Source organism: Pleurodeles waltl, chromosome 6 (assembly GCF_031143425.1).
Source record: "Pleurodeles waltl isolate 20211129_DDA chromosome 6, aPleWal1.hap1.20221129, whole genome shotgun sequence".
NCBI lineage: Eukaryota > Metazoa > Chordata > Amphibia > Caudata > Salamandridae > Pleurodeles > Pleurodeles waltl.
In genome coordinates, this window is record NC_090445.1 from 1,368,288,830 (window position 1) to 1,368,315,318 (window position 26,489).

At 47.1% G+C, this 26,489-nt stretch overlaps 1 protein-coding gene across 4 annotated transcripts in view; it reads right to left on the bottom strand.

Annotated features, from left to right (window-relative positions):
• The window catches only part of PARG (poly(ADP-ribose) glycohydrolase), an 850,138-nt gene that overhangs the window by 638,347 nt on the left and 185,302 nt on the right, over positions 1–26,489 (bottom strand). For all 4 annotated transcript variants that reach the window (XM_069240664.1, XM_069240666.1, XM_069240665.1 and 1 more), the window contains one exon: positions 13,932–14,054. In XM_069240664.1, coding sequence (XP_069096765.1) covers positions 13,932–14,054 — 123 coding nt within the window. The remainder of the gene's footprint in view (positions 1–13,931; positions 14,055–26,489) is intronic.

Genomic DNA, 26,489 nt, shown 5'->3' on the forward strand with positions numbered 1-26,489 from the left:
ACTCTACTCTTCATGGCATTCACTAGTTATCTCTGCTTGGCATCCAGTATTCCTTAGAAGTAGGCATTTTAAAACATCTCTTGGCATTCAGAGCTGAACTCTACTCTTCATGGCATTCACTAGTTATCTCTGCTTGGCATCCAGTATTCCTTAGAAGTAGGCATTTTAAAACATCTCTTGGCTCCCAGTGTCATAGCTTATTGCTAGAAGAATAAAGACTGGTAGTTATCGCGCCTGGCAAGATAAAGCAGAAGGCAAGAAACTAACTTCCCACAACTGGTACGTAGATGAAGACAAGACAGTTAATGGGTTTACTGAGCATTTCTTAGAATCTTATTTTTACTATATGCAGTTGGAAATTGGTTCATAACTGAAGTATTTTTCTTTTTCTCCCCAGACCCTGCACCTTGATCAGCCCTTATACAAGCAATTTATCAGTATACACCAAAACAACCAGTATAATTAACATTTTGGAATACTGAATAACCGCAGTGACCTTAGCAGACTCGAACAGTGTTAATTTCATTATGAAGAATGGTTGTAGAAGTTAAGCAATGAATAACCGGTTTTAGAAAGGCAATTTTGCGCTTTCTGGCTACTAAAGTACATTTAAAAACTGATTGCACTGGAACTGTCATTAGTGGGTCTACAATTATTGGACAGGTGCACAGTTAGAAGTGGTTTGAAAATTAACTCAAAGTATCATACAATACACCATTGTGATGCTCACAAACTGTTTGGGAAACTTCACTTACCTTACGGAAGCTGACCTTTTGCGTTTGACAAATTAAACAGAATTACAAAGAATGTATTTGTTTTAACTTATTAAATGTATACTCGGGCCGGGCTAAACTGGCCGCAGAGTAGGAGGGTCCTCTCAGAGCTCCGCCACGAGATAAGACCGGATCGGAAGCCCTGAACTGCAGCCAGGAGAGGGGTAAGGCATGTCGCCCCTCCTGGGTGCTGGATACGGCTGTAGCCGAGAGCCGCAGGGGCCGTGCAACACAGTTCCGGGCCAGGGCCAGAGCGAAGATGGCAGCTGGGGCACACGAGCTACCCTGGCACGAGAGTAGGCCCATTAGGCGACGTGCGATGAGGGCCCCGCGCCAGGCAAGGTGGGCGCTCGTCGAAGGTGTGACAACTGAGAGGCCAGATGTATGGAAATGCCTCCTTGGCATGGTTGCCCCCTGACTTTTTGCCTTTGCTGATGCTATGTTTACAATTGAAAGTGTGCTGAGGCCTGCTAACCAGGCCCCAGCACCAGTGTTCTTTCCCTAACCTGTACTTTTGTATCCACAATTGGCAGACCCTGGCATCCAGATAAGTCCCTTGTAACTGGTACTTCTAGTACCAAGGGCCCTGATGCCAAGGAAGGTCTCTAAGGGCTGCAGCATGTCTTATGCCACCCTGGAGACCTCTCACTCAGCACAGACACACTGCTTGCCAGCTTGTGTGTGCTAGTGAGAACAAAACGAGTAAGTCGACATGGCACTCCCCTCAGGGTGCCATGCCAGCCTCTCACTGCCTATGCAAGTATAGGTCAGTCACCCCTCTAGCAGGCCTTACAGCCCTAAGGCAGGGTGCACTATACCATAGGTGAGGGCACCAGTGTATGAGCACTGTGCCCCTACAGTGTCTAAGCCAAACCTTAGACATTGTAAGTGCAGGGTAGCCATAAGAGTATATGGTCTGGGAGTCTGTCATGCACGAACTCCACAGCACCATAATGGCTACACTGAAAACTGGGAAGTTTGGTATCAAACTTCTCAGCACAATAAATGCACACTGATGCCAGTGTACATTTTATTGCAAAATACACCCCAGAGGGCACCTTAGAGGTGCCCCCTGAAACTTAACCGACTGTCTGTGTAGGCTGACTAGTTCCAGCAGCCTGCCACACTAGAGACATGTTGCTGGCCCCATGGGGAGAGTGCCTTTGTCACTCTGAGGCCAGTAACAAAGCCTGCACTGGGTGGAGATGCTAACACCTCCCCCAGGCAGGAGCTGTAACACCTGGCGGTGAGCCTCAAAGGCTCACCCCTTTGTCACAGCCCAGCAGGGCACTCCAGCTTAGTGGAGTTGCCCGCCCCCTCCGGCCACGGCCCCCACTTTTGGCGGCAAGGCTGGAGGGAACAAAGAAAGCAACAAGGAGGAGTCACTGGCCAGTCAGGACAGCCCCTAAGGTGTCCTGAGCTGAGGTGACTCTAACTTTTAGAAATCCTCCATCTTGCAGATGGAGGATTCCCCCAATAGGGTTAGGATTGTGACCCCCTCCCCTTGGGAGGAGGCACAAAGAGGGTGTACCCACCCTCAGGGCTAGTAGCCATTGGCTACTAACCCCCCAGACCTAAACACGCCCTTAAATTTAGTATTTAAGGGCTACCCTGAACCCTAGAAATTTAGATTCCTGCAACAACAAGAAGAAGGACTGCCTAGCTGAAAACCCCTGCAGAGGAAGACCAGAAGACAACAACTGCCTTGGCTCCAGAAACTCACCGGCCTGTCTCCTGCCTTCCAAAGAACTCTGCTCCAGCGACGCCTTCCAAAGGGACCAGCGACCTCTGACTCCTCTGAGGACTGCCCTGCTTCGACGACGACAAGAAACTCCCGAGGACAGCGGACCTGCTCCAAAAAGACTGCAACTTTATCCAAAGGAGCAGCTTTAAAGAACCCTGCAATCTCCCCGCAAGAAGCGTGAGACTTGCAACACTGCACCCGGCGACCCCGACTCGGCTGGTGGAGAACCAACACCTCAGGGAGGACCCCCGGACTACTCTACGACTGTGAGTACCAAAACCTGTCCCCCCTGAGCCCCCACAGCGCCGCCTGCAGAGGGAATCCCGAGGCTTCCCCTGACCGCGACTCTCTGAAACCTAAGTCCCGACGCCTGGAAAAGACCCTGCACCCGCAGCCCCCAGGACCTGAAGGACCGGACTTTCACTGCAGAAGTGACCCCCAGGAGTCCCTCTCCCTTGCCCAAGTGGAGGTTTCCCCGAGGAAGCCCCCCCTTGCCTGCCTGCAGCGCTGAAGAGATCCCTTCATCTCTCATTGACTTCCATTGCGAACCCGACGCTTGTTCTAACACTGCACCCAGCCGCCCCCGCGCCGCTGAGGGTGAAATTTCTGTGTAGGCTTGTGTCCCCCCCGGTGCCCTACAAAACCCCCCTGGTCTGCCCTCCGAAGACGCGGGTACTTACCTGCAAGCAGACCGGAACCGGGGCACCCCCTTCTCTCCATTGAAGCCTATGCGTTTTGGGCACCACTTTGAACTCTGCACCTGACCGGCCCTGAGCTGCTGGTGTGGTGACTTTGGGGTTGCTCTGAACCCCCAACGGTGGGCTACCTTGGACCAAGAACTGAACCCTGTAAGTGTCTTACTTACCTGGTAAAACTAACAAAAACTTACCTCCCCCAGGAACTGTGAAAATTGCACTAAGTGTCCACTTTTGAAATAGCTATTTGTGAATAACTTGAAAAGTATACATGCAATTGAAATGATTCAAAGTTCCTAATGTACTAACCTGCAATACCTTTCAAACAAGATATTACATGTTAAATTTGAACCTGTGGTTCTTAAAATAAACTAAGAAAAGATATTTTTCTATAACAAAACCTATTGGCTGGATTTGTCTCTGAGTGTGTGTACCTCATTTATTGTCTATGTGTATGTACAACAAATGCTTAACACTACTCCTTGGATAAGCCTACTGCTCGACCACACTACCACAAAATAGAGCATTAGTATTACCTCTTTTTACCACTATTTTACCTCTAAGGGGAACCCTTGGACTCTGTGCATGCTATTCCTTACTTTGAAATAGCACATACAGAGCCAACTTCCTACACCAGAGGTGGCAGGCCTGTGGGCGGCCTGAAGGGGTGATGCCGGAAAAGGGGGATGATTGCAAAGGCCAGACGAGGGCAGAGAGCAGTGTGTCTGCGAGGCATACCCTGAGTCCTGGGAAAGGAGGTGGTCCCAGCAGGTGCAGATCCCTACTACGACTGCGGCGGGCCAGGCAGTATACCCGGGCCAGTGCGGCGGGGCGGGTCGCAGGCCCGGACTGATAGTCGATACGGGGCCCACGGCCAGAGAGAGAGCCACACAGGAGGGAGAGAAAGGGGCACAACGACCGAGGCCTGACTGGGGGGCCCCAGAGGGCAAGCGGACCAGGCATGGCAGGGTGCAGTGGCGGTTTCTGCACGAGGGCGTTGGGGCTCCGCCCTCGTAACTGTAACAAAAAAAAAAAGTGAAAGAAACTCCCCTAACTCCCTCCCTAAAATAAACGCACACACCTCTTTCTTGCTTGGGGCTGGGGCCAGGCTCGGGGCTACTGTGTCACGTGACATCATGAGACTGGCAGCATCAGGCCAGGCCCTCCCCTGACTGAGTCTATGTTTGCCGGGCGGACAAGCTCACAGCCTGAGGCCTGTGAGGTCATCAGCTCGGCAAAGACATAGGTCAGAGGACCAGTCTCCACCCCCTAATGACGTGTGGATAAAGTTAGCCCCGGCGCTTCAGGTTGAAGCCCTGTAGCGCTAGGGGCTTCACGTCAGTCAGGATAGTGGAGAATGGTCACCCCACCCTTTCCCAATTCGTCACAGAGAATGGGTCTAGCCCTGTGAGAAGTTGGGAAATGGTGGGCGGGGCTGCAGGCAGCAAGCTCAAAATTGTGTCTGCGTAGTTTGCTAACACTGCACAAACACGAGGTGTTTGCTTCCCGCGCTGTGGATGGGAGTTGGATTCGGTTGGACGGTAGACTCCACTGAAATCTAAGGCAGAAGGTAATACCAGCTTGCTCATTTTTCTGTCCCAATGAAAAACATTGCTTAAAACCAGTTGTGACGAGTTCTGAAAGGGTGGGTGAATACAAAAGGCTGCGTTTGTACGGGGAGCTGAGATGTGCACGAGTTATGTCACCCTATCCATCAACACTTGCTCATGTACTGCGCAGGCCTCAAGAGTTTGCCTTCTACTTTAAGTGTAACTCATTTCCATATGTCCACAGAACTCTGTCGGCCACTGCGGGCACATTCAGCAAAAAGACCGAGCCGAGTAAAGCGGTGGTAGTGAAATTAGTGTTACTGTGCAACAGTGGGCTTGGATGTCGAGTGCCAGTTAATAATCCACACAGTCCATGTATGAATGTGTGCGTACATCTGTGAGTGCAGTTTTCAGCTGTACTTATTTCACTATGTTGTGCCTTACCCCGGCTTCACCTTCCCTTGCTCGCCAAAGTAAATCGTGCTCGAGGTTTCGAGACCAACACTGGCATGGAGCTGCTGTTCCTGACTCAGCGTGCTGCCTTATATAAATTAATTGAAATAATCTTTAATTCTTTAAAGTGTAAACGATAAGGCTAGACTTGAGCCAATGCTAGTGGTGGTTATAGCAGACTACAAGTGATCAGGCAAGGCCACGCAACTGTATGCATTAAGCATATGAAATTAAGAAAACTCTTAGGGACTACATATTCTCGCCTCAAAAGAACGCAGCTGATGCAGTACCCAGATGACTACGAGGCCGAGGAGGGTTTCACTCCATTTCAACTGACTCAGACTGACAGCTGTCGCCGCGCACAGTGAGTAGTGCCTCTCCCTGCGTTGCTGCTGGGCCCCGGTCATCTCACCCTCATTGATGAAGGCCGTCGGAGCTGAGGTATGTGGTGATTAAAGTAACACCACATCAGTAGCTGTATTTGCACGATGAGCTACATAATACAATTCCAATCCTGTTCTCAGTTTATTCACTCCAGTTCCAAATAGCTCCTCATAAATGTCAGGGAAAGGATATTGCGCTTTAAAGAATGCCTGCCCAAGCACCCATCTTTGAAGACCCGCGCATGCATGGTTCACGGACACAGTAACGCGCACACTACCATTTTATTTGACAACAATTTGTTTCCCCTCATAAGTGCTTTAATGTGTATTCATTGCTGCGCCGGTCCCCATAGCCATGGGAATATTATGTTGAGGCATGTGCTGTGTCGCCATCGATCCCTCGACAAGGCAACTGTCATGTCAGCTCGAGATCATGACATTAACACACAAAGAGATGGCAAATACCCGTTCCTGAATAGCTCCATTACCCTGAAATAAAAAAGAGGGCTGGCTCCCTCTGGCGGGCCGTGCATTAGTGCGATGTTGGCTCTTAGTTCCAATTAAGGAAGAAAACAGAGAGAGAACATGAGTTTCAGAAAGAAAAAAATGCCATGCAAGCTGCCCTAATTCGGTTTGAACAACCAAAGGTAAGCCCTCACCTATAAGCTCCAGTTAAAGCCCTTGCCTCCCACACACAGCATCACTTGGCAGGAGCCTGGCACCTGCACAGGGAGCCCTGTCTGTTTGCACCCGGCCTGCGATAAGTACTCGAATATGGGGGATGTCATTAGATAAACACACGTGTATTTTGTGTGCGAGTGTGACCGTATATTTCACACTATGAAATTGCTTGGCATGACCACAAGACAATTTTTTTTACATTATGATTCGGGTTCAATAGCGGTTAGTTTTTTTATCACCAGCTTATTGGGAAAAATGATTATGTCCTTTGTTCACAAAGAGTGACACAAATGTTCCTATGTGTAGATAAATGTTGCATATGTAGAAAGTAAAGAAACGTTGCATGGAACACAGGCAGGTCGTTTTTGCAAGTGTAGTTGTATAAACACATATTATTGCCTCACATGGTGTAGTGCGTGGCAGAATTTATGACATAACTACAAAGTATTTAGGATTAGTGAAAACTGTGCATCATCAGCACATTTTTTTCATTTGCAAGTGCTACCCCGAGAACATTTTTTGATGTACCGTGGTAAGTGTGCTGGCAGGAGTCAGGAACTAGAAATGATCCAACCAAGTGTCAGGCGATCCCTCCGAGGCCACTGGTAAGAAATGCTAATTCAGCGGCTTTGGTTTTATTGGATATGCAGTGCGTCTAGTGTTCGCTCGCCCACGGAAACGTGACAATGTATTGGGAAGACCATGTTCTCACTCGGTAGCTAAGGCTCATGATAGTTCATTAATATATTAAGAACTGGAGCTTCGCCCCCTTAGCATCAGTGATTGCTACAGACCGTAAGCTCTGCACCAAGGTCTATTAATCACATTTGGGGTGAGTTCAAGGAACATAACAGGACGCCAAAAAGGTAGAGGAAAAATGTATTTTCAGAGTTTATAACACATTATGATGTAAGGTAATGCACTGTGTGCACTTTAAGTCAAACCATGACAGCGTTTTGTAGATCTCATTTTTTTGTGTAAAAGCCAGCATATCACACAAATACATATTTGCTTCATTAGAATTTTAATCTTTTTTTAGGTCTGGTCTCCAGTCTCCTGTTACAAAGAAAAAAAAGATAAGCATAGGGTAAATAACTCACATAGAAAGGCTTTGAGCCAGTGTGGTGATTGAAATGATGGCTCAGTGAGCTGATGGTTGGACGTCATGAAGAAGTATTGAACAGTTCTAAAGTCATTGCTGTCCTGGTGTGTTTCTGTAATAGTTACAGTTACATGGGCTTTGTAGGGCCATGGACGCTTTTGGATTACAGAGATGTTTTTATTAAAAGACCACAAGAGGCTCCATAATATATAAAGTAGTATGGGCCTGTGTCATGCGTTACAGGTTTACATTCTTTTGTGCCTTAATGGTGTCCTAACTACAGTTGGTTTATTAACCTTCTTGCTTTCTCAAATTTGCTTGAAAATGCACCATTTGCCCACTCTTTATCAAAATTTTCCCCGGGGGCAGAACCCCCGCGAACCTGCCTCATGATGTTCGGGCTCATTCGCTATGCTCGCTCACCATAGGGCACTCGTCCCAAACTTTTACGCCCCACCACTTTAAAATGTCACCAGCCGCCACTGGCAGGGTGGTCTTTCGTGGAGACCTGGGAGGCTGGCTGGCGAGACGTCTCAACTGTCTGGGCACTGGCAGTCAGATACCGAAGGAGGCCGAAATAGGAACACACAGCAACACGGAAGGGATGCGGAACTGAGCACTTTGGAGGGCAGAACAGGAGAGACTGACAGGAATCTCCACCGCTTAGTGACGACCACTCCCAAAGTCAAATACAGGTCCGTAGTTGACCAAGGGAAGATAGTCTGGAGCCTACCGGCTAGGCCTCTGGGGACACCGCAGCGCGATCACCTGTCCCGGAGAGCGACTGTGCCGGGGGACCTCTAATCATGAGGAGGGACCTGGATTGGGGATCCAGCGTTGGACCCGGCAGAGGGCCGGACTGACGAGTCAAGACACCGGTGGAGTACACTTTTGAATGGTGGTCTCACTGGGGCACAGACTGAACTTTGACAGAAGGAGAAAGGACAAGAATGGCGTCCCAGAGACCCGGCAAAAAGGAGGGTTCCCTTAAAGACTTTTCCAATAAATCGCCGGCCAAGAAAACGGTTCCGCCGGAGACCCCTTTGGCGGAGGAAGGAGAGGTGACAGACAGGAGCCAGGTGGAGGGTGGGGAGACCCCTCTGACAAGGACATTCATGGAACAACTTTTTGGCTCCCATCGGGAGGACTTTGCTTAGTTGAAGTGGGAAATTGCAGCAGAAGTCAATGACCTCAGGAGAGAGGTGACCGACCTGGGTCAGCGCGTGGACACACTGGAGCAGACCCATGGCGCACGTGAGGAAGAAGTTGACTCTCACAGACGGGAACTCCTCGCCCTGCAATATAAGAACCAAGAACTGTAGTATTAGTTAGAAGACCTGAAAAATAGATCCCGGCGATCTAATAGTCGTACAAAAGGCATCCCAACACAGGCAGTGCCAGACCCCTTGGAGGACTTTGTAGTACATCTCTTTAAACATGTGGCTCCGGAGTTACAGGCCAGGCCATTATACTTGACAGAACACACAGGGCTGGCCACCCCGCCGGGTCAGGCTCAGGATATACTGACCTGTTTGCACTATTATAGTCAACGGGAGACCATATTGGCGGCAGCTCTGGACCAGAATGTGATCAAATTTGAGGGGCACCGAATTGGCCTCTTTCAAGATCTGTTGATGTTGACATTGCAGCGCCGCAGAACCCTGCAGCTGGTCACGGACCTTCTACAAGACAGAGACATCAGATATAAATGGGGCCATCAACTTCATCTGTAATTTGTCTGGCTGAAAGAAACCCTCAGCATTCGCACACTGGAAGAAGCACAAGTCCTTGAGGCCTAGCCTCCGGGAGCAGCCCCAGCAGTCACCCTCCCAGGAGCAGCCCTCACGAGGAGATAGAGGCTGCTCAAATCCCCACAACAGGAGGAATAAACCCCATAACCCGACGACGGCTGAAAGTCAGAAAGAAAGTGCAGCCTTGATCCGGAGTCTACACAGCCAGGACAGTGTGTCAGAAGCAGACTCAGAATACTGTTGACAGACAATAAATCACAGGGGTTCCTTCCCCCATGACTCCCCTCCTCTGATGGCCTACAATGTAATCTAGGAAATGAGTGCATTGGGTGACCTTGACCTAGTAAAGATGAGCCTACAAGCCACTGCGGTCAGGGCGGCGGAGCTCTGACCCCCACAGAAAGGAAGTCGCACGAACATGTACTGCGGATCAAGCCTCCTCGAATATGTCTATGTTAGTACCCAGACGGGGAACTTCTTTTAACGTTGACACCCAGTTGTTTGCACCCTCCTCCCTACCCTTTTCTTTTCCTGCTTTGGTCCAAGGGAAGTAATATTCTGCTACCTCACTGTCTACAGGTTTAGATGTTGTGTTGTCTTTCTACTGATTGAACCATCTTACCGACCCATAGCAATCCATACCAACTGCCTCCATGGTAACCATTCTTAGTTTGCCTGTGAAGAGGCATGCCATTCTTTTGCAGCTTAGGGAGACGAAGAGAAATATCTGACTACTACAAGAGACCCACCTACTCCAAACAGAAACTGGAAGAGACTGTAGTCCCAATGGTTTGATCGCTAGCTTCATTCTTTGGGGCCGGGGAGGCGGGGGTGGCTGGGGGGAGATCTTGCTGTTTTCAGGGAAGATAACACAGATACAGACGGCGATCCAGTGGAGGCTCCTCTCACTACATAAGGACATTCACAGGCGTAGACTAACACTAGCCAATATATACAGGCCAAACTAGAGTCAGGAGAGTTTTTTGAAAGACACACTGGGGAGGGTACTGACAACACCAGACGAGGACATTGTGGTGGTCGGAGATTTTAACCTAATTCTGGAGTCACAGCTAGATAGGTCCACCGAGAGATATGGCCAAACAGGAGTCTTTTCAGAAGGGTTTCCAGGAGTGGCTGGACGGGGCAGGGCAATGGCAGCATCTGACAGATAGGTTACACTCCTTTTTCTCAGCCACCCACCAATCATACATGTGCATAGACCTTTTCCTCACTAACCCCTGCATCACCACACTGGTTGCCAGGTCTGAGATAGGCGTGGCCTCTATTTCAGACCACTCCCCGCTCACGGTGCGCCTTGCGCTGTCCCCCCACAACACCAGCAAACGGAATTAGAGGCTTAACACGGGGCTCCTAGCATATGAGGATATCCTAGCCGAAATAAGGGAAACAATAACTTCCTTCCTGGAAATAAACGACACTCCCACAACCAATATTACAACTCTGTGGGAAACGCTAAAGGCAGTGGTCAGGGGCCAATTTATAGGGATAGCTGCAAGAATGAATATAGCTCGCCATGTGAAGCGTCTCCAACTAGAGGATGAAATTAGAGTCCTGGAGGCTACACATAGCAGGACGGGATCTCTGAAGTTGAGAAGACAGCTCACTACCCTCAGGAACAGCTGCGGGCCTTAGACGGGGATAGGGCGGAATATGCCCTGCTCTGGACCAGGCAAAAATTCTACGCAGGGGGAGACAGGGCGGGCCGACTTCTGACCCACCGCCTTCGTATACAGGCAACGAGCTGCAGAGTGGCGGAAGTGCGTTTACCAGACGGTACACTGATGAGTCAGGAGGCGCTCATTCTCTAGCAGTTCGAGAGGTTTTACTCTGACGTATACGCTGCGGAAGAGCTTGGTGGTCAGGACAAAGATGACTAGCTGGACTCCGCCCCATTGCCCCGGATCCCCACTGCAGACAGGGACACAATGGAGAAGGACATTACCCCAGCGGAGGTAATAGGGACTATGCATTGTCTGCAATCCGGTAAAGCTGCGGTAGCGGACGGCTTTGGAGCAGAATTCTATAAGGGCTTTGGGGCACAACTAGCCCCCGTGCTGGCCCGGCTGTACAACGCACTGACCCCGACTCGCCCCCTTCCCGCAACTATGCAACTAGGAATGGTGATGGTCATCCCCAAACCGGGGAAGGACCCGCGGTTGTGCTCCTCCTACAGGCCCATAACGTTACTGAACGTGGACACTGAGATCTTCACGGGTATCTTGGCTCACCGGCTGAACCTGTATATGCAAGGTCTGGTTGACCCAGATCAAACAGCGTGTATTCCGGAAAGATCCTGTAGTGACAATACCAAGAGACTATGCCACTTGGTGGATAAGGTCCATCGGTCTCGAACCCCCGCCCTCCTCCTCTCCATTGATGTGAAGAAAGCTTTTGACCGGGTAGACTGGCAGTACCTTCATGAGGTTCTGCGTCACTCTGGGCTTGGACCTAGACTCTGTGGTGGATCCGTAGCAACTATGATAGACCCAGAGCTATGGTCTCAGTGAACGGAGAACTGTCGCAGCAATGCCCCATATCCAGAGGGACCCGGCAGGGGTGCCCTTTGTCACCCCTGCTGTTCACCTTGTACATGGAGCGATTCGCTGAGCACATTCGGCAGAACCCAGATATATATGGTGTGCCAATGGGGGGCAGAAGGCATACACTAGCGTTCTATGCAGATGAGGTGCTTCTCCATCTGTCTCAACCTCAGACCTCCCTCTTGGGGGTCATGGTGGAACTCGAGGAATTTAGCAAAGCATTGGGTTTTAAAACGAATTTCACCAAATCGACTCTTCTAAATATCACGATCCCAGAAGTCAAACGGAGAGCGTTGGACGCTAACCGCCCATTTTCATGGGCCTCACATGGCATCAAGTACTTGGGTCTCTGGATACACCCCACACTCGAGGCAACAGTGGCTCACAATTATAACACGATATTAGAGGTGGTTTGTTCTGACCTGACAAGGTGGAAGCCACATGGACTATCATGGCTGGGCCGTCTGGCGGCAGTAAAGATGACACTCCTACCTAAGATACTCTACCTTATGCAGATGTTTCCACTGCAACCACCACCTAATCTTATAGATAAATAGCAAACATGGGCGTACATCTGGGGAGGCAGGAGGGCTAGAATGTCAAAGATTCAGGCACATCTGCCTCAAACGGACAGGGGCTTCGGGGTCCCACACCTGCTGAGCTATTATTATGCATCCCAATTTTGGTACATGGCTGAATGGGCCCGATCCCTCACTGACAAATACTGGTGCTTTATTGACCAGGCTGTGGCAGGAATTCATTTTTGGAAAGTGCCATGGATGCGAAGAAACACTGACCGGAGGGAGTGTATGTTTCCCCAGTCCTGAGGGCGACGATGGGAGCATGGGACAAGGTACAGGTTAAGAGGGGACCGTCCACACTGGTCTCCCCACAGACGCCGCTCATCGGCAACTCGGAATTTCCTCCGGCGCTGGGCAACTCCGCTTTCGCACACTGGCAGGATACAAACAGCAAGAGGATAGGAGACCTCTTTACTGAGGCGAAGTCATGGACTTTGACCGTTTTTGAGCAGTGTATGGGCTCCCGGCAACTGCACATTCACAGTACCTCCCAGTCCACCATTGGGTGACTTACCCCACAGTATGCCCTTACACGAGTAGGCCCCTTACCCGCTTCGAGCGGTGGCTGATGACTAGAGATACCGACAAACAACTCCTTTCTGATATCTATACCTTTTTGGTAGAGCCAGCTGCAATACCTGCCACCCCTGCAAGACGTAGATGGGAGAAGGAATGCGAACGCAACTTTACAGATAGAGAGTGTTGTGACGTACTCCATCATCGAGCACGAGTCACAGCGCGTGCCACAAACACCAAGGAAATGTTCCTGAAAGTAGCCCATTACATGTACTTTACACCTGCTCAAATGGCTGGGTGGGGGCAGTGCGGGGATGGAAGGTGTTGGCATGGGTGCGGACAGGAGGGAACACTTACACACATATTGTGGCACTGCCCGAAGATTGCCTCCTTCTGGTGCACAATCCCCCAAGCGATCGATGAAATTCAGGATCCAATGTACCGTGGTTATCTAGTTACGTCTTTCTGGGTCTCCCGGATCCCTTCACATACCCTCTTCACTCATCTCGAGGCCGGGCGATGAAACTGGCTCTGGGGGCAGCAATGATCCTCTTACTCTCCCAATGGGGGACAGAGACCATCCCTACACACAGACACACACACAGACTGGTTACACAAACTGTGGGCCCTCATGGACATGGAACAACTGACAGCAGCAGCAACTGGTTCATATATACAGTACATGTCAGAAGAATTCAGGGAATTATCCTGCCCTTCTTATCTTCGCATCCTCCAAATGACAACCGCAACAGGTACCAACCGAATGACTTAAATGACACCTCATCAACGAGAATACTGACAACACGACACACCTGAGGCACACTCAGGGAAGCATAGTGCACACACACAGTGGGCTAACCCCTCCTTTCTGTCCCCCTCATTGAGTCCTTTCTCCCCCCATTCCCCCCCAGTCCACCCCCCCAGTTACTTCCCCCTGCCCAATCCCATCCAACCCCACCTGCCAGTGGTTATAGGTGGGTGATGTTATATTGTTGCTTTAAAATCCGATAAGAGATTTTAAACATAAATGTATACTTGCACATTTTGTACTTGCAGCCATGCAATGGCAACGTTTATACAAATGTAAATGGCTTCTTTTAGTATTGGTTCTGTCAGATGAACAACCAAAATTCAATACTACCTCATCTTCAACCGGGTAGAGGTTCTGGTCAGAAAAGGGCATTTTTACATGCCTGTTGTCCCATAAATCCCTATATTGATTTGGATAAGGCTTGGGCACTTCTCCTTCTTTCAAAAGGTCGACCTTGAACAGAGAAAAAAAAGACAAATAAGATTACATTAATGTACAATACCCCTGTGGAGAGATATTTTCTATACAATGGTGACTGCCAGGATTTAAAGGCTAACATCACAATGACCCTAAGAAGTCAGGTGATGTTGTCAGTCTCCAGGTCAGCACTGGTTGCATTAGCTCGTATACACAGCAGTACACTTAAGTTTTTGTCACAAATTACAGAAATTACATACTTTAGACACATGAAGGACATCATCCGTTCTGCAGAACTACACACTGGAGCAACTGCTTTCTAATATCATCCACATTTCCAACAATGGAAATTTTAATATGCCGTACTTCTTCCACACTTGGACCAAAGTGCTTTATGCATCTAGATATTTAATCAAGCTGTGGTTCTCAAGGACAGATATTCCTGAAGAACTGATACATGTAACAATCCTGGATGGCAGTGCTGATTCCAAACCTCTTTGCCAATGTCAGGGGCATCACACAGGATAGTAAACCCTCACACCACCTAGTGTGGCTTGCTGCAAAGGGTTAGCAAAGAGACAAACTATATACCAACCTGAGGTAGGAGACTCCTATTCAGGGCACCAAGACAGCTTCACTTAAAGATGCTGCCCAATGCTGAATGGAGGAACCCAAGGACAAAGCAAGCCGTACTGTTGTGATGTCCAATGGGGAGGACACTGTGCCTCTTTAAAGCTTGTGAGTAGGACAAAAACGTAGCTCGTGTTTTCAGACATCTCAAACTAAATCAATTTATCTCCGCAATCAAAAAATGTGACTCACTATGAGAGGGCCTCGATACTAGGCAAGGATCAGGGTCCATAGGATAGTGGCAGTCAGCAATGGCTTTACCAGTCTGTGGGTGAGGCTTCTACCCTTTTATGGTGAGCGCACACGGTATGGCACCAGAGGCTATGAAGCCAGATGTAAAATTAGCCGATTTTTGCATTGGACTATCCCAAAAGAGTAAACACAAAGGTAAGTGAAAGGGAAAAAAATACAAGTATAAGTACAAATTACATTTTGAAATCGGAGTTAACAAATTTAGATCACATTCCTCCAGCTATCTTTCTTTTTTTATTTTTTATAACTGACAGGAGTAAAGTACTATTTATTTTAAAAAGAAAGAAGATTTTGATAATCCGTAACTACAGAACCGCGTTGAAAGGGATTTAGAACAATTATTACACAAGACCACAGGGTGACATTTTACTCCAGTACTTTTTAGAATGGGTTTAAAGCTGAGATTAGGAGAGGTATTTAAATAACTGTCATTATTATCCTTTGCAGTAAAAAAAACAAAAACAAAAAAAAAAAAAGGTGGAACAACCATTTAACCCCTTAGCTGCCAGGCCTTTTCCCCCTCCTGTGCCAGACCTTTTTTTGCCTATTTGGAATAGTTCTCGCTTAGGTCCTCATAACTTTTTGTCCACATAAGCTACCCACGCCAAATTTGCATCCTTTTTTTCCAACATCCTAGGGATTCTAGAGGTACCCAGACTTTGTGGGTTCCCCTGAAGGAGGCCAAGAAATTGGCCAAAATACAGTGAAAATTTAGTTTTTTTTAAAAAAACGGGAAAAAGGGGCTGCGGTTTGCGGTGGTAAAATCACCAGCTTCCCAGCTTTCAAGAACAGGCAGACTTGAATCAGCAAACCCAATTTTTCAACACAATTTTGGCATTTTACTGGGACATACCCCATTTTTACGATTTTTTATGCTTCCAGCCTCCTCCCAGTCAGTGACAGAAATGGGCGTGAAACCAATGCTGGATCCCAGAAACCTAAACATTTCTGAAAAGTAGACAAAATTCTGAATTCAGCAAGGGGTAATTCGTGTAGATCCTACAAGGGTTTCCTACAGAAAATAACAACTGAAAAAAAAAATATTGAAATTGAGGTGAAAAAAACAGCAATTTTTCTCTACGTTTTACTCTGTAACTTTTTCCCGCAATGTCAGATTTTTGAAAGCTATATACCGTTACATCTGCTGGACTCTTCTGGTTGCAGGGATATATAGGGCTTGTAGGTTCATCAAGAACCCTAGGTACCCAGAGCCAATAAATGAGCTGCATCCTGGAGTGGGTTTTCATTCTATACCGGGTATACAGCAATTCATTTGCTGAAATATAAAGAGTGAAAAATAGCTATCAAGAAAACTTTTGTATTTCCTAAATCGGCACAAGATAAGGTGTTGAGGAGCAGTGGTAATTTGCACATCTCTGAATTCCGGGGTGCCCATACTAGCATGTGAGTTACAGGGCATTTCTCAAATAAACGTCTTTTTTACACACTCTCTTATATTTGGAAGGAAAAATGTAGAGAAAGACAAGGGGCAATAACACTTGTTTTGCTATTCTACGTTCCCCCAAGTCTCCCGATAAAAATGATACCTCACTTGTGTGGGTAGGCCTAGCGCCCGCGACAGGAAATGCCCCAAAACACAACGTGGACACATCCCATTTTTTGACAGAAAACAGAGGTGTTTTTTGCAAAGTGCCTACCTGTAGATTTTGGCCTCTAGTTCAGCCGGGACCTAGGGAAACCTACCAAACCAGTGCATTTTTGAAAACTAGAGCTCTAGGGGAATCCAAGATGGGGTGACTTGTGGGGCTCTGACAAGGTTCTGTTACCCAGAATCCTTTACAAACCTCAAAATTTGGCTGAAAGAAACACATTTTCCTCACATTTCGGTGACAGAAAGTTCTGGAATCTGAGAGGAGCCACAAATTTCCTTCCACCCAGCGTTCCCTCAAGTCTCCCAATAAAAATGATACCTCACTTGTGTGGGTAGGCCCAGCGCCCGTGACAGGAAATGGCTCAAAACACAACGTGGACACATCAAAATTATCAAATACAAAACTACCTGTTTTTGCAGGGGTGCGCCTGCGTTTTTGGTTCTGGGCTCAGCAGCCTTCTAGGGAAACCTACCAAACCCAGACATTTCTGAAAACTAGACACCCAAGGGAGTCCAGTGAGGTGTGACTTGCGTGGATCCCCCAATGTTTTCTTACCCAGAATCCTCAGCAAACCTAAAATTTAGCTAAAAAATAAAATTGTTCCCACATTTCTGTGTGGGATCACCGCACTGGGACACATTTCATACCACCCAATGTTCCCCTCAGTCTCCCAGCAAAAATGATACCTCATTTGTGTAGGTGGTCCAAGTGCTTGTGAAAGGGAAGAGCCAAAAACATGTCTATATTGAGGGGGAACAAAGGAGGTCCAAAAGGGCAGTTTGCAAAAATCATTTTTAGGCTGACAAGTGCATCAGAATTTTTATCGGTATAGATGAGACAATGCTGGGTGGTAGGAATTTTGTGGATTTCTGCAGATTCCGGAAGGTTCCATCACAAAAATGTGGGAAAAATGTGTGATTTCCAGCTAAGTTGGAGGTTTGCAGGGGATTGTGGGTACATAAATGGTGCGGGGTGCATGTGAAACACACCAGTCTGGAATCACCCAGATGGTTAGATTTCAGATGTGTCTAAGTCTTGTGGATTTTTCTACATGGCAGCGCCCCAAAGTCCATAAAGTGCAGCCCTCACCATTCCAAGTGGGACGATTTTGCGAGTAAGCCAAGTTCTCATGGCTCAAATGTAAAACTAAAACCCAAAATAATCAAATGCCTTCTTGCTTGCTGTGGGATAAGATGTTTTAGAGAGCTGAAAGACTGTTACCCCCTTCAGTTGAGGTGGGGGCGTAACCAGGCCCATATTGGTTGGTAGCCACCACACCAATATATATATATATATTTTTTTAATTCCCTGGCATCTAGTAGACTTTCTGCCCCCCCGGGGTGTGGATCAGGGGTAATTGCCCCATCTGCCCACTAGTGAGCTGAACAACTTTGGCCCCATTTATTTGGGGTGGCGGTATGGCCATACCCCCACCCTCTTATTTTTGAAAAAAAACCTTCCCTGGCCTCTGGTGGGCTCTCTGCCCCCCCCTTGGGGCAGATGGGCCTTCTAAAAATAGGCCCATCTGCCCCCAATGGGGGGCAGGTATGGCCAACAGTAATGTGCTCCCATGGGCAGCGAACCTTACCCAAGGGGGTGCCTCCCTAAAGAAAACACATGCATACACACACACCAATCCATGGTGCCTAAGTGGTTTCTGCCCCCATGGGGGCAGATTGGCCTAACAAAAATTGGCAATGGTCTAAATACAATTTGCCCCCAGGGAAGCGACCCTTGCCTAAGGGGTCGCTCCCATGGCGTGAAATTCACGAAGAAAAAAAATAATCCCTGGTGTCTAGTGGTTTCTGTCCCCCTTGGGGGCAGATTGGCCACATAAAAATAGGCCAATCTGCCCCCAAAGGGGGTAGAAATGGCCTAAATAGTATTTGCCCCCAGGGGAGCGACCCTTGCCTAATGGGTCGCTCCCCATCTCTAAAAAATCTAACAAACACAAAAAAAAAATTTGCCCTGGCGCCTAGAGGTTTTTGCCCCCCTGGGGGCAGATCGGCCTAATAACAATAGGCCGATCTGCCACCGGGGGGGGGGCAGAAATGGCCTAAAACAAATTTGCCCCCCCTCACCCTCCCCCCCGGGAGATCACCTCGTCCAAGGCACAGAAGCGGTTAAAGAAGAGAAGATCAACCAGGGCAGAGGGAAAATGAACATCTAGGAGTAGAAAGTCAATAACAAAACAAAAGTATAACTTCTTGTATAACTCAAAAAGTAGATAGATTATATCTCATTTTCTTATTTCACAAACCCAGTACTGCACTAGAAAAGGAGTGACATCTCGGCATGGGTCTTGTATCCCTGGCCCGTTCATGTGTGTACAGTGGATTTGCAGTGGGTGACACTGCCCATCCACTGGCTCTATATGTTATGAGAATTTTTAGAGCACGCTTATCACTCCAGGGTTATCCTGGAGCTGGAGTAGGCAGATTGGACTCCTAGTCGAATGGCCAGGTCTTCAGTTTCTACCCCAAAGTGAGGCCATGTCAGCTCCAGACTCTTAGTGGGGCTTCTCCGAAATGAGGGACACTCATAATTAATGGGAGAAGATGCAGAAGCACTAGCGCCCACCTACCAGGCCGTTGTCTCTAGGGTTACCAAAACTACAGGATGCCTCCTTGTGGCACTCTTTTTAGCCAAGTAGTACAGTTCTTCAAAAATCACTTTGTCTAAACTTGCTTAACATTGCTTCTGCCCTCTCTGTCACCACAGCATGGTAAAGGCTTGGTTGGAAACAGGAAGCCGCCCTTGAAAAAAGTGTTCAAACCAACCCCACACTGCAGGAAGCCGCAACAAGAATTAGGCCATACAAGGACGGCCAGGCCAGTATATCCTGCTCTAAAAGCATCCCTCTAGCCTCCAGACTTTCAGTGAAAGGCCAGAGTGGCAGAACAACCTATAAACCCCTAAGCATGGTGTAGCTTAAAATGTATTCCTATACAAGTAGAACCCCTGTCTTTAAAACAAAAACACAGATAGAAGATAACGCAATTCAGGGCAGCAGATTTAAGAAGGTACAATGACTTACAAAATGGGGAGGACGCAAAGGTGCTTCTGCAATCATGAACCTGACAAAGCTACCAGAAACAGAAGTAAACTCTTATACAAAGCAAATGCTCTGGAAATGAGCATGTTGACCTTGAAGGACCTTGTCCAAAAGTGATGCATTCACCCAGAAACAACTTATGGGATACCCAAACCTAAACTGCAATATAGAAGAAACGCGAATTTAAGAAATTAAATGCTACCTCAACTTAAATTAGAGGTTACCGGTAAAGGACTGCCACTCAGAAAGAACGTTAAAAGTTTACAAGAAGAGAAAAAATACCTAGAAATTGTCTGAAAAGTTTATGCTACCAGAACTCATGGTTACCCAGTATTTACAGTTTTGAACTACTTCAAACATAGGGCACAAAGTACTGTTCACTATATATTAGGTTTCCTGAAATATATGGCAATCCGAAGTAAAGTATATTTATCAGGTAACAGAAGTGATCAATTGACCATCCTGGACTACTGAGGGGCTGTTGGTAAATGAAGCTTCTAGCACTCAATCTTAGCCAAAGCAAGTGTGGTCTGAATTACAGTGATCTTGTTGGGCAAGAGAATGGCAGTGTCACTGCTAAGACTGAATAAAAAGGTTATTTAAAATTTACAAGACCATTATGGCCACTCAACCCAAAATTTAATAGATGTATTTCATTTAGGATGACAGTCTTATTGTATTAAGATAGCCAGGCGTGGTAATAACTATTTAACAATTCATTTACAGTTGTTAATATCCCAAGAGAGCAGATGATGGTTTTAAACTACAGTGCCATTTTAGAGTGAGACCAAGAGGCGCCATTTTAGGGACATGAGGTGATTTATAAAGGGGAAATCACAAAACAAGGCATTCTGTCTTCTCCACAAGCAACCTCCAAGTGACAACTAGGCTCCAGAGAGAGTAGATATGCACCATGAACAGCGATATCTCCAAAACTACTAGACAGCATTACACCAAATTAGGCAGTAAGGTAGGTCCTGGTACAGAAAGCAACCTTTTTGTGTTTTGCTGTGAATCTGTTCAGTGCTTTTTATGGTAATTAACAGGGAAAATAATTTGTATATATAGGGATGCCGATCCATTGCACATCCAAAGGGGACATCTGTGAGCCACATGGAGTGTGATTGGTCAGGTGCAAGCTGTTCAGAAAGTTGCGCGCCATTTTATCGGCTGGAAACGGTCGTAGGGGATAAATGTTCTTTGAAAAAGGGTAGAAAGGGTCAGGGTAGTTGCGATGCTCAGTGTGGGCCCCCCATGTAACGTTGCAATGGAGTCATAAACCCTGAAGATGAAAGAAAAAACATATATAAATATCCTTGTCTTTAGGCCCCCAGCTTCTCCTTTCAGGGTCCCAGGAACTGAATTAACCAAAGTACCCTTCACCCAACCATCCAGTGACTCAGCCTTGAAAAAGCACCCCACATCACCCTCCTGAGACTGGTGAGACAGTACCTGACTGTCCCTGACACTCAACCCACACTCTTCTGGGATGTCTTCACACTCCATAACCAGGACTTCTACCTGGGGGGAACCCCTCTCCCTGTCACTCTCACCTAGAGTCAGTAGAGTGTCCCTCCCATCAGTAGGAATATGACTCTCCATGCCAGTTCCCCAACCCACCTCAGGGACCCTGTGCATCACTGGAGCTACCTCATACACCTGAACCTCCTGGCATGTGTTAACTCCCTCCTTCAAGTAGGGCACCACATCTCTGGGCATGTGCACTTCTTCAGCAGCACTGGATATAAAATTGTTGCTGCCACCATTCCAGCTGAACTCAGCTCTCCTGATTTCCAGCTCTTCCAGTTTTAGCTCATAAACCAAAATCATAGTTTTTATCTCGAAGTCCCTTTTCCACTCGTCAAACTCCCTTTGCATCCTCAACTTTTCTGCCTCCAATCGGCGAGCTCTTTCTGCCTGTCTTGTCCTGCACATCTTTAGGAGTCAGACCCTTAGAGGACCTACTGCTACCACTCCTGGAGACCCTCCCCCCAGGTTTAACAGGTACCTCTACTACACCACTGTGTAGACTCTGCACTTTCCCATCCATATCTTCTGTGTGCCCCCAGCTTCTTTGGCTGTCACCCAGGCCCTCAATGCCTCTTGCAGCTCCCCCTTCCTGGTAGAGCTCTTAACAGGACAGGCAAGATCTTCACAGAACTGTTTCAATTGAGCAACTGAGCACCTCTTCAGTTTCCCTAATTCAAACACAGCCCCAGCTGTTGCATCTCCAGATTGAGACATGATGGCAACAAGTGCAAAGTTCCAACGGCAGAAAACAAGTTCCCAATGAAGTAAAAAGAATCAGTCAAGGGATCAGCAAAATCATGGAAGTAGAACAAAAAGGAGTCCTTAAGAGAAAAATGAAAGATCACCAAACAAGTAGTATGTGGTCATGTAGTGGTCTGAGATCAAAACAGTAGTGTACACTTAATCACTGTATGTCAAGTACAAATACAAGTCCAAATCCCACCGCTGCTACCAATGTTAGAAATGGGGTCTTTGGTTGACAATCAGGTTACCCCCTATTCAAGCAAGGACCCTCACTCTAGTCAGGCTAAAAGAGAATCACCCTCAGCTAACCCCTGCTTACCCTCTTGGTAGCTTGGCAGAGCAGTAGGCTTAACTTCAGAGTGCTAGGTGTAAAGTATTTGTATCAACACACACAGTAACTTAATGAAAACACTACAAAATGACAACACCAGTTTAGAAAAATAGGAAATATTTATCTAAACAAAACAAGACCAAAACGACAAAAATCCACAATACGCAAGTCAAGTTATCAATAAAAATACAAAAAGAGCCTTTAAGTAGTTTTAAGCACACACTAGCGCTGCTAGCGTGAAAATGTACCTGGTGCGTGTCAAAAATAACCCAGCACGGGCGGGTGTGAGTCAAAAATAACTCCTCACGGCAGTACGCGAGTCAGAAATCCAGCCGCACGATGATCCGAAATCCCGCAGCGCAGGTTGTGATCTGTCAGCCTTTGTCAGCGAAGCTGCACGTCGTTTCACCTGCTCCGTGCGTCGGTTCTTCGGTCGCGTTTCCTGCGAATGTCGTTTTCTCAGCTTCGGAGCCGGCCGTGCGTTGTTTTTTCAGACGCAGATCGGAGTTGCGTCAATCTTTTCCCCGCATGGCGCTCTGTGCATGGATTTCCTTGTCTTTAAGCTGCCAGCTTCTCCTTTCAGGGTCCCAGGAACTGGATGGGCACCACAGGGCAGAGTAGGAGTCTCTCCAGAGACTCCAGGTGCTGGCCGAGAGAAGTCTTTACTGTCCCTGAGACTTCAAACAACAGGAGGCAAGCTCTAGATCAAGCCCTTGGAGATTTCTTCTCAAGATGGAAGGCACACAAAGTCCAGTCTTTGCCCTCTTACTCTGGCAGAAGCAGAAACTGCAGGATAGCTCCACAAAGCACAGTCACAGGCAGGGCAGCTCCTCTTCCTCAGCTATTCAGCTCGTCTCCAGATATAGGTTCCTCTTGGTTCCAGAAGTGTTTCTAAAGTCTGTAGTTTTGGGTGCCCTATTTCTCCTTTGAAGTAGGCCTACTTCAAAGCAAAGTCTCTTTTGAATGTGAAATCCTGCCTTGCCCAGGCCAGGCCCCAGACACTCACCAGGGGGTTGGAGACTGCATTGTGTGAGGGCAGGCACAGCCCTTTCAGGTGTGAGTGACCACTCCTCCCCTCCCAGCACAGATAGCTCATCAGGAAATGCAGACTACACCCCAGCTCCTTGTGTGTCACTGTCTAGTGTGAGGTGCAACCAGCCCAACTGTCAGACTGACCCAGACAGGGAAATCACAAACAGGCAGAGTCACAGAAATGGTATAAGCAAGAAAATGCTCACTTTCTAAAAGTGGCATTTTCAAACACACAATCTCAAAATCAACTTTACTAAAATATGTATTTTTAAATTGTGAGCTCAGAGACCCCAAACCCCACATGTCCATCCGCTCCCAAAGGGAATCTACACTTTAATCAGATTTAAAGGTAGCCCCCATGTTAACCTATGAGAGGGACAGGTCTTGCAACAGTGAAAAACGAATGTAGCTATATTTCACTGTCAGGACATATAAACCACATTACTATATTTCCTACCTTAACCATACACTGCACCCTGCCCTTGGGCTACCTAGGGCCTACCTTAGGGGTGCCTTACATGTAAGAAAAGAGAAGGTTTAGGCCTGGCAAGTTGGTACACTTGCCAAGTCGAATTTACAGTTAAAACTGCACACACAGACACTGCCGTGGCAGGTCTGAGACATGATTACAGAGCTACTTATGTGGGTGGCACAACCAGTGCTGCAGGCCCACTAGTAGCATTGGATTTACAGGCCCTGACACCTCTAGTATACTTTACTAGGGACTTACTAGTAAATCACATATGCCAATCATGGATAAACCAATCACATACATTTTTACACAGAGAGAGTGTGCACTTTAGCACTGGTTAGCAGTGGTAAAGTGCTCAGAGTTCAAAAGCCAACAGCAACAGGTCAGAAAAAATAGGAGGCAGGAGGCAAAAAGACTGGGGATGACCCTGCAAAAAGGGCCATTTCCAACAGTATGTATGTGTATAAGTTGTTTCTGTGCTTGGCATGTTCGTGGGTCACTGCATGGCTCCTGGGTGGGTTATTATACTAGATATCTATGAATTCCTGCTCTCATCTTATCACACTTATCTACCCATCATCATATGTCATGTCTCTATCAAACTATCCTCTATTCCCACTCTGACTCATCCCAAATTCTTTCTACTACTTTTATCTCCTAAATAACTCTGCCTAAGCTCTTCCCTCCGCTTCCAAATCTAACTCACCAAACCTCACTCTACTACCATGACCTCCCACACAACCCTACTAAATTCTCCCTCATTTATCTCACCCTGCTACTATGCTCTCCCTAACCCTTCCACAGACTCTTCCCTCCTCCATCCCCGTTTACTCATCCCAAGCCTTTGAGTTGAGTAAATGAAGGATATACTCCCAATTAGCACTTCTGGATTTCTTTCCTCTTCCACCCCTCCATTACTCTAGTCAATCTAACTAACAAACTCTCATACAATTCAATACAATGAAACTTAGTGCGTAGAGTTTATGTCCATACAATAGTCTCTCATTATCAATCTGATACCAATAACATTCTTCTGGAACACTGCTTTAGATACTGCTTTAACAGATTTCAGGATTCTCTGTGAGAATGAAAATATCCCCAATAACTGAAATGGACGCAAACCCAAGACTTACATTCAATGTTTTTTAAGTGTAAACTATGATTTCTGCAGCGCTGTGATTTCACCAAACAGTGTGACCACTATTAAGGTCCTGCCTGTGATCATCGAAAGACAGGAAATGAGAATCAGTAAATGAGATTAATGTTCTTATTATGGGGAAAGTATATAAAACAAATACTAAAGATGCATCTTGGACAGTGCAGATATTTTTTTTTGTGTGTGTGTTTTTTTTTTAATAGGGACAATGCCAGAAGAGCTACATTTGCACAATAATGCTACATGATCCAATCTTTTGGAAAAATGTACAATATTCAATGCAATATTTCCCTAATTAGCATAATAATTCCCAGTAGATATACCTAGTATCAATATAACAGTGTTTTGAAATTTTTGTTAAGAGGAGTTGGTCCTTAGGAAAACACAGGTTCTTTTATGATGATTATGGCTGTGTCTCAACTAGCCACCCTTGCTTCTATAAACATTGGTTAAGTGGTGTTCACATTATAATTTAATTAATAATTTATTTTACAAAAAATACAAATCCAACAATCTTCAGAAATCTCAATCTCAAGTTTTCTATTCCTAGTACAAATAGTTCTTGTGGTCCAGATGTGTTCCTACAGTCCTGCTCTGCCTATTAAAAATCAGTGACAACAACCAGTAGATAACAAATACAAATAAACTATGGACTGTTTTGACCCTATGCTTTGACCCCATGGAGGGGAGACTGGAAACTGGAAAAAATCTTTGCTGCTGATGTGTGCTTGATGGCAGGGTGGATGCAGTGTCATTTTTTGAGGGATGACAAGTGTAAACTCTCGGACAGAATCACACAGGCCAAATCGGCTATACAGGACCTGCAGTCTGCAGCTGTGGTCCTCACCAGCCATATCACGGAGCTATCCAAAATAGTCCACTTCCTGGAGAGCAAAGCGTTGGACGCAGAAGAAAGATCAGGACTCAACAACATTTGCATAATTGGCTTCCGGAAGGGGTGTAAGGGACAGACCCCACTACCTTTTTTGAGACATGGCTGTTGTCCCTCTTCTTCACAGTCGAATGGGCCCACAGGTTCCAGTGGTAATGAACCTCAGGGACAATGTCACAATCCTCCGGGCTGCAGGGCAATTGGGCCAGGTCACCATTGACAATGCATGAATACTTCTCTTGCTGGACTATGCGTTGGCAGTTCCTCAAAAACGGGCATTCTTTATGGGAATGAAGGAAAAGCTAAGGGACAGAGACCGCACATACTCGTTGCTTTTCCCCACCAAGTCATTGCCAATTAAGAAACGTATTTCTTTACAGAACCAGAAGGTATCTAGGATTGGGAGAAACAAAGACACTATGAACCTTGGGACTGGAGCCTCTTACTTTAAAACAGCATCCTGCGCATCCCAGGCCTGAATGCAAGAGGCCCTGACTACAGAGAAAAGTGGAACCTGCTGCCAATGTGGCAACGCCAACTTAAGCTAGTAGGGAACAAGTACAGACCTTGGTTGTGGCGACTGGTATCCGCGACCAGGATGTGACCTACAACAGAAGACTTAGAAGGGGTGCCTCTGGGGCAGGAATCGGTCACCTTGCAGGCCAGAGCCACTACAGACCTGCTTCTCAGAATTACGCTGCAAACAGCAGACAACATTGTTTAACCACAGAATGGGATTCCCCCTTCCGCAACCCCCTGCCCCA